The 8,190-nt window shown below is 46.0% G+C and overlaps 2 protein-coding genes across 3 annotated transcripts in view; one reads left to right on the top strand and one right to left on the bottom strand.

The window, feature by feature from the left end:
• Positions 1-1,225: 1,225 nt before the first annotated feature.
• On the bottom strand, positions 1,226-5,736 carry LOC144174147 (BRCA1-associated protein). 2 transcript variants are annotated; one of them, XM_077702639.1, is made up of 2 exons: positions 4,144-5,736; positions 1,226-2,262 (listed from the first exon to the last, which is right to left on the bottom strand). In XM_077702639.1, the coding sequence occupies exons 1-2, from the start codon at positions 5,584-5,586 to the stop codon at positions 1,894-1,896; spliced, it is 1,812 nt and encodes a 603-aa protein (XP_077558765.1). In that variant the 5' UTR covers positions 5,587-5,736; the 3' UTR covers positions 1,226-1,893. The 2 variants fall into 2 exon arrangements, with proteins under 2 accessions (XP_077558765.1, XP_077558766.1); XM_077702640.1 differs by having other exon boundaries at positions 4,183-5,736.
• A 50-nt stretch (positions 5,737-5,786) lies between these two features.
• Positions 5,787-8,190, top strand: part of Pasi2 (Protein pasi2) — a 29,716-nt gene continuing 27,312 nt past the window's right edge. The window contains exons 1-2 of the mRNA XM_077702641.1: positions 5,787-6,017; positions 6,496-6,625. Coding sequence (XP_077558767.1) covers positions 5,901-6,017; positions 6,496-6,625 — 247 coding nt within the window. The 5' untranslated portion in view covers positions 5,787-5,900. The remainder of the gene's footprint in view (positions 6,018-6,495; positions 6,626-8,190) is intronic.

Here is an 8,190-nt window from a genome sequence, read left to right as displayed (position 1 = left end):
CATTCGGATAGAACCAGAAGCACAATTACAGTCCCACAATCATATTTATTGGTGGCAGCTTCTGCTGGCAGTGCCAATCACATGAACTACACTCCATTTCAGAAGCTGCGTGCAGCCCTGCAGATGGTACATGGCTCCAAACCAATTTGCCTTATGAGCATGCCTAACTCACCGTGACATTCTAGGGACAACGGCTGAAGGAAGTGACAATAGTCGTTGGGGCTTCGGAAGCGGATTTACATCCCAAATAATGCAGGTAAAACAACCCTGGCTCACCTCGTAGCTTTGAGTCTGCTGCACGGAACTTCTGAAATGAACTGCAGTTCCTGCAGCGTCATAGGGGAAATGTGAGAATGAGGCTGGCGAGTTGCTACCCTGTCATGTTTCTCTTATATCTAGGTTGCTTGACATTTGTGTTAAAATTGGCAAGATTTTTATTTCGATGTGCCAATCTTTGGAATAAATCAACCATGTTCTGTCTTCATGGTTCCTTTAGAAGCGACTAGAATGTTATTTTTAAAATTGGTGCACTGTAATACTGATGGGAACCATTTAAACCAATGGCAAGATCTGGTAGCACAAAGTATGAGTTTACATAATTTCTACAGCCGCTAATTCCTAGAAAAGCAGGTGCTGCGAATGGGCAGCAAACACACATTAGTTTGACAGAAGTTATGTGCCAAATTTCAGACCTGTCATAATTACCCTTAATCTCAGTGTAATCCCGAGAGGGTTGATTTTGACTTGATTGTTGGGTTTAACGTGCCGACGCAATGCAGGCGATGAGACGCACCGTAGTGGAGGGCTCCGGAGTAATTTTGACCACCTGGGGATCTTTAATGTGCGCCGAAATCTCGTACACACGGGCGTTTTTGCTTTTTGTCTCCATCAGAAAAGCAGCCGCCACGGCCGGGAATCGAACCTGCAACCTCGTGCTCAGCCTCAAGTGTCTTTGCAAAAAGCGGGGTGCTTAAAAACCACGTAACAAGTAAGCAACTCCTTTTACTCTGCTACCGATCCAATGAATCCAAGGCAAGTGCTGAACGTTTCACAGCTATAGTGTAAGCACAGGCCAAAACTTGTTGAGACGTTTCATTGGGCAGTGCTTGCAAGTGCCAGGCAGTTTTCAAACCTTAAATATCTACCATGCCTATTTTTTCCCTCTTTGTTAAAACTGCTATTATGGTAAGATTACATGCTAATAGTATCCAAGCTAGTTTTCTGAGAGCTCCAGGCCTCCTAACAAATAATTGCTTTAAATATGCTATAAATCTACCCCAAATCGTTATTTAAGGAATAAGTTGATTGCAATTAAGGTCATGCAACAAACATGCCATCTGAGTAAAACAAAACAGTATGTTTATTCAAGCTTTCAGTCATGTTATCCATTCTACACTGCCCATTACTCTAAAAAAAAATATTGAGATTCAAAACAGAAACTTGACTAATGGTGCAAAAGTTAAAAACAATGCCTAAATTTCATTAGGAGTTTTGCAAGATATAACAAACCAACACAAAAACCTTAGAAGTCTCAACTACTCGGGCAAAGCACCTTAACAATAAGAGCCCCATCTCACACACTCCCATTATGTACAAGGAGAATCAGCCTTGCTTTACAAAAAGCTGTTTTATAGTAAACCACAGTGAAAGTTTTCCAGCTACCATATGGCACTTCATGCCATACCTATTCCAGAAGTAGAAGCAAATCAACTAACTCCGCGGGCTAGTGTGCACCTAACATGGGCACCTACTGGTTACCACAGCCTTGCCGCCACTGGCATTTCGAGAGGCACGCAACCGACCAGGGATAGCTTGAAAAATAGCGTACTCTGCACGTTGCATGGAGATAAATAACAAACTGTCCCCCACAATCCCCCCAGTGCCGCCACGCAATCAGCGGTTCCGCCGTCTGCGCTGCTTCTGCGTCGACGTGCCCGATGGTCCGGGGGCTCCGACGATGATGGTGCCCTCCTGAATCTCCTGCTGCACTTCAGACGTGCTCGAGCTAATCTTCTCCTTTGCATCTAGGTAGAACATGAGGTCTCGCATTTGTTCCTGGAGATCCTGTATCTCTTGGTCCTTGGACTTCTGAAGCTCCTGCAGCTTGGCCTCCACCTCCTTTAGCCGTGCCTGCCACGCCACTTGGTTTTCACGCAAGCACTTGTTGATCTCTTTCTCCTCCTGGAGCTCCCCTTTGGTCTTGGTCAACTGCTGAGACAGCTGCTCAGACTTGCGACGCGTCGACTCCCGCTCCTTGGTCACCTGGATGGGGAAAAGACCAGCAGTGCATCAGTAAAGATGTTGGATCTAGGCGTTTCTCACTTTTAAATGACAGTTCAACAGTACTGCAGCCATCAGCACAAAATATTCACAGTAAGCACTGGTTCAAAAAAGTTTTTCCAGACTTTTTGAGAAAAAGATGATGAAAACGTGCATGAGATGTGTTTTGCCTTTGATCTTTTGAACACTCAAGAATTCAGTACAACTCCTCCTCTCACCATCAGTTGCATCTTATTAGTGTCATTCTTGCTTCTCCTTTCTCTTTGATTCCTACTCACCACTTCACATCCTCACAACTCTGGCTTCAATCCTAGTTGAGCTCGCTCACTCGTGTGCTTTTTATTTTTTCATCCTTCAATTGACGAATACACAACAAGAGCGAAAAAAAGCAGCTCTTTTAAACAACGAATCTCCAAAGAGACGTGGCCGGACAGTTATGAAGTTTTATTTCCCTGTTATTTTACTATATTCTTCTGATACTTGGAAGAAATAAACTGTCTGAACACCCCCCCCCCCCCCCCCCCCCTTCATTTTAAGAAGCCTGTGCAATCAATAGTTTGCAAGGAATGAAAGTGATGCTTCAAAGCACACTTAGTAAATGCAGCTGCATGATAGCAGGATGAAAGCCTCTTCCCTTCTCAGCCCCTAAACAATCCCAAGTTCCTGCATTTCACTACTTGTCATCCTGCCCATTGGCATTGTCGGTATTTTATGCCCCCCCCCCCCCCCCCCCCTCCCCACCCCCCCCTTTGGTTCATGTTGTTACCCGTCACATGGCAGGTCTAATGACATTTAGAGAAAATGTCATTCGCTCTAAAGGTCATTAATTCGGTGCTACACGAGAATACCGAATGACATTTGAGGCGCATGACATTTAGCGGCTAACTGAGGTCCCGGACCTCAGTTAGCGGCCAAATGAGTAGCTTCGACAGCAGTGGCGCGTCACTAGACTAGAAAATTCAGTAATAAACCAAGGAATACTGTTTCGAAAAACTGTCAGTAAACTTATATTTGCCTCTTCGTGTTGTTGTTCGAATAAAGAAACACAAACAAGTGCTAAAACAAAATAAAATCTCATTCCCAGTGCACGCACTACCCTAATACGGATATTTGCAGACTTGTCTCGGCTTGAGATGTCAACTGATGTCACCTAAACTGGTGATTTTCTTATTTTTTTTTAAATATTTCTTTGTTATGTTTAAAAAAAAAATATGAAAGTAAACATCCTAGATGCGTTTGAAATATAAGTTTGCGGTTTTGCAAGCTCGCTAATCGTCACTGCTATCACAATCAAATGACATTTTTTTCACCGTGTAGACCCGCACGGCCGAACTGAATGTCGTTAGCAGCTAATGTCATTCACTTTGAATGACATTAGATTTGCCGTGTGACGGGGGTATAAGAGCTGCCTTTACGACAGAGCATGCTCCCTAATTCACGTTGATTACTTCTATTGTTGGAAGCATCGCTAGGCTAGTTATCAATAACTGTTGTTCCCCATATGCATCTCCTTACAAGCAGATATGTTTTTACGTCTGCTATGTTTACAGATACATAGTAAGAGTTATATTCCTCAAAAGCTCATCTTGAAGGGCCCATCAGTGAGTAGCACTTACACACACATGCAAAAGCCTGCTTATTAATAATGTCATATTTATACACCCCTTTTCGTTCTGCAGCTTTTGGGCAGGCCTACGTAACCTTTCAGGCTGCTTTGTAAGACCCTCAGATCCTGCACGGTGTCACCAAATAAGGTTTTAATTTTATAGCTGTCCTCATGACTCTCTGCACTGCAAGTGAGCAGCCCAAATCTTTTGTGCCACCAAAAATACTTTCCTTTGAAAAAAATGGCACGGAGCTAACCAGCCCACTGGTGCAAGCAGAGCGGCTCAGACGACCGACCTGCCCAAGCTTCCGCTCCAGCTCCTTGCGCTCCTCCACAGCAATCTGGGTCTTCTCCTTGAGCTCGTTTATCTGCCGGCTGCTGTCCTTCTGCAGCATGTCCATGCAGTCTTCGAAGTAGCGCCGCTGCTTCTCGAGCTGACTTGTCAGCAGGTAGGTGTACTCGAGCTGCACAGAGTCAAGCTTCTCATCGCTGTCGGTGCGGGCATTCTCCAGTTCCACCAGTTTGCCGTCCGTCTTGTTTTGCACTAGGCGATGCACGTAGTTGTCTCCCGCATAGTCCCAGACACTGTTGTTGCCCAGCTGCATCGCAAACGTGTGGTCCGTGCGCGCGTAATGGTTGTACGCGTGCGCTTCGACGTAGCGGCCGCAGCCTATGTGGCCGCAGATGAGGCATATCCAGAGGTTCTCCTGTGAGCCACAGCTGAAGCAGCGGTTGTCCGGCACCGGCTCTGGCGTCTGGCAGTACCGACACACGGGACAGCTGGTGTCACCCCACTTGGCCAGGCAGCCGTCGTGAAACGTGTGGTTGCAGAGGATAGTCAAGATTCCTTCCACAGACTCGTCCATGCGTTCAAGGCACACGGGACACGTGGGCAGCTCGGTGTGGCCGGGAACTCCGTCGCCTTCGCCTTCTTTGACCATTTCCACCTGGGAGACGTACGCCAGGTGACACACTTCTGGCTCGATTGAGTTGAAGCGCTCGCCGTTGAAGTTCTGGTAGAATTCGTCGGCCCACTGTTGGCCTCGAAACTTGAGCAGCACCATGTAGAGGTTGGGCTTAGAATCGCGGATGACGCGAATGCTTTCGACGTGCGCGGTAACGGGCGCGATGAATTGCAGCAAATCGTGCAGAGTCATCAGCGCTGGGACGGCCAACATGCACAGCATTTCACTCCGCTCCTCGTCAGCCAATGGAGTCTGCTGGTTCTCCTTGAAGAGGTGCAGTATTCCCTTTGTTACCTCAACGCAATGGTTACCGCTGTAGAAGGGAATTTGGCTCAGGGCGGGCGGCTTAGTCCTTTCCGCTGTACTCACAACCCCTCTATCTGAATCGGCTGAATCGCCTGGGCACAGCTTAGGGTCATTTTCTTTAGGCGCAAGAGGCTCACTCTTTGGACGATCACCTAAGGGCTCAGCTCTTCGTTGACAACGCGCAGCCTGCTTGGAGGCCATATCATCCGCGTCTATCGTTACTGTTTCAATAACAATGTCATGCGGCTCGCGGCAACCACGGCTCTCCTTTCTGATCTCCTGAAGCTTACTCGAATGCCACTCTCCTCCGCGAAACGGTGCAGATGCGTAACAGAGCCTTCGAGCCCTCTCCGAGACGTAGTTGATGTGAGACAAAATCGGGAAGTCACTTGCCACTTCCAATTTGAGGATCACGAGCGATACAGACATTCTCCGCTATCAGACGATTGCTTCAGCATTTCACGTTCCGTTTTCTTCAGCTTTAGGAACACTGGCAAATGTTTTTCAAGGTAAGAATACCAACACCACTCAATGAAAACGACGTATGGAAATTTCGCATGACTATGCGTTGCCTGGTTTGAGATTACGACACCACACCAGCGACGCCTAGCAATAAAACGCGTCCGGTTCGTCACATCCGCTTCTCGATCAACAAACTTTGGCGTGACGGGTTTTTGGTTGTTCTGCCAGTTTGGTCGTTTGGTTACTGAAGTTTCAAACTTTTTACGTTTGAATTTGACGCAATGCCGTCGGTGCTGGACCGATCTCGGCAGAAATGGTACCATCGTCGTCCGCTCTTAAGATCCGCGTATTTCACGGACCTGCAGTACGGAAGCTACATCGCTGGAATTTTCTCCATCGTAAGTTGATCGCTGCCTGTAGACGTTGGGTGTGTTCATGTCGGTGGTCGCTCATGCGTTTAGAAATGCCAGACAGCTAACGTTTTTATCCGCGGAACTTTTCGTCGGGGCACACAAAGGTGGTAGTAAAACTTTAACCTTCGGGCTGATTTCATTGTGAGGTGTGGCTTTCTCGGCTACTGTGAAGTGGGTCACCTGTTAAGAATGCGCGTCATCGCAGTACCGCGCATTGCATGTTGCTCCGGGAATTAAAGCCTGCAAGTCGTGCCAAACTACACTTCAAAACCCTTGCGCTGTGGGGTTGCCGTTATCGGTGCGCGCTTTCACTTTTTGGCTACACAGAACACTTCGTTTGAGGACAATCGCGATTCGTACGTGATCATATGAACGACACTTTACTTACAAACGTGTGACACTCATTTTAAACCTGGGCTACATTTCATTTCATAACTGCACCGTCTTCTTTTTTTCGTTTCAGGTCGAAAGCTTTTTCATGATCGTACTCACAGTGTTTGACATCTATTGCCTTGCGGAGGCGTCTCCTGGCTCGACACATTACCGTTACTTCGGGTTCAGTTTTCTGTTCGTTTACAGCGGCAATCAGCACGGTAAGTGCCGGCATAATAGACCCTGCACAGAACTATTTGTCCTAATATAGGCTGCGTAGTTCGTGGTTTAGCTTTTATTTTATGTTGTAATCGTTTCACAAAACCCTGCATTTCTGTTCACATCAGCATGGTCAACGTTCTATTAATACATTGAAGATAGAGCTCTAAGAACCTGCACATTGAATGGTTGGGGAGGGTCGCAATTTTGAATCCTGCAGAAGGAATATGCAATGCATTTAAGGCTTATTATTCGCACAATGTCATTTTTATGTATTGTGAGAGAAACAGTGACAGCTACTATTTTGATAGCTGACACTGTCTCCCAAAAAATGTCATTCCCAGCCATGTGGTTATTAAGACCAAGTGAAGTTACTTTTGTTTTCCAATCAAATTTGAACCCATGAAAATGTAGAAATTAGCCTGGTCCGTAAAGGGGTTACCTCTTTTTCTTCGTTCGTTACACTATTTATGCTGCCTGCATGTATTGTAAAACAAGGGGGCTGAATGGATCTCGCCCTGAGAAAGTTGTTGGTTGCATCAAATACAAAAATGAACCGTCTGACTTGGCAAGCCATTTAGCAGACAAGCTGGCATTCCTAGGGTGCGGATTTGATTAATCCTTGGCTGATAACTTGCGTTGTGTGCTAGTGCTAACATGCGTTACACACTTTGAAGTGAGGGAACAATGAAGTGCTCACTTACTTGAGCAATGAAGCAGTGAAGTGAGCAAACAGGCAAACAACCCAGCATAAGGTGCAGGATGCGTGCAGCTTTTTATTTGTTTTTAGTAATCCCTGGACTTGTGATGGATATGTTCTGTGTGCTGGCATGCGGGTGTGGGCCTAGGATAGTTTCCTTTTCGTGAAAACAGGTGGCCCTCCATGTTTGTCTAGCAATGGCCTGTACTTTTGCAACTACTGATTTCAGTTGAAACAGAGTTTACAAGCCGTGCTGGTTATTCCTTCCCCTCCTGACTGCGGATTTACTGTACGACAATACCAGGTGGTTATCATTCCTACTGCAGAACCAGTGGGGTCCTTGTTTCATCCCCAGTACTGATGTGTCTTGTTTTTGCTTTAGCCTGCACTGAAGGCATCCATCCACGCATACATTTATGTGTGTAGACAACTAAAGTTTGGAGAGGGGTGCTACTAAACTCGCGTATAAAAGAAACTAGCAGCTTTAGTGTTGTAACAACGAGCGGCATTCCAGCACAGTATTTCACCTGCATGCAGGGCATGCATTTCAAACTTTTACTCAATTTATATAATTCACCCTTCGTATTATATTGGTGCTTTTCAGCTGTCTACGGAATTTTTAACATAGTTTCACGCCATAACTAAGTGCCGGCAACCTTGAATTGTATGCATTCCAAAAAGTGACAGCATCGCTACAGTGGAATGTTCAGCCCTGATCTGCTGTTTCTGCAGACCTATTGCAGCCTTTTCTTGCATACAAAAGCACTTTATGTAAAAAATTCTAGGTCAAGGTGATGCTACTTATACTCCCGTACCATAACTTGACTTGTTAAGTAACTCAGGGGATGAATTGCAAAGATGATAATT

Source organism: Haemaphysalis longicornis, unplaced genomic scaffold (genome assembly GCF_048455015.1).
Source record: "Haemaphysalis longicornis isolate Haplotype H1 unplaced genomic scaffold, Haemaphysalis longicornis Haplotype H1 scaffold_3, whole genome shotgun sequence".
NCBI classification, from domain to species: Eukaryota; Metazoa; Arthropoda; class Arachnida; order Ixodida; family Ixodidae; genus Haemaphysalis; species Haemaphysalis longicornis.
The sequence above is the reverse complement of the archived record's forward strand: the minus strand, read 5'-3'. Positions and strand labels throughout refer to the sequence as shown.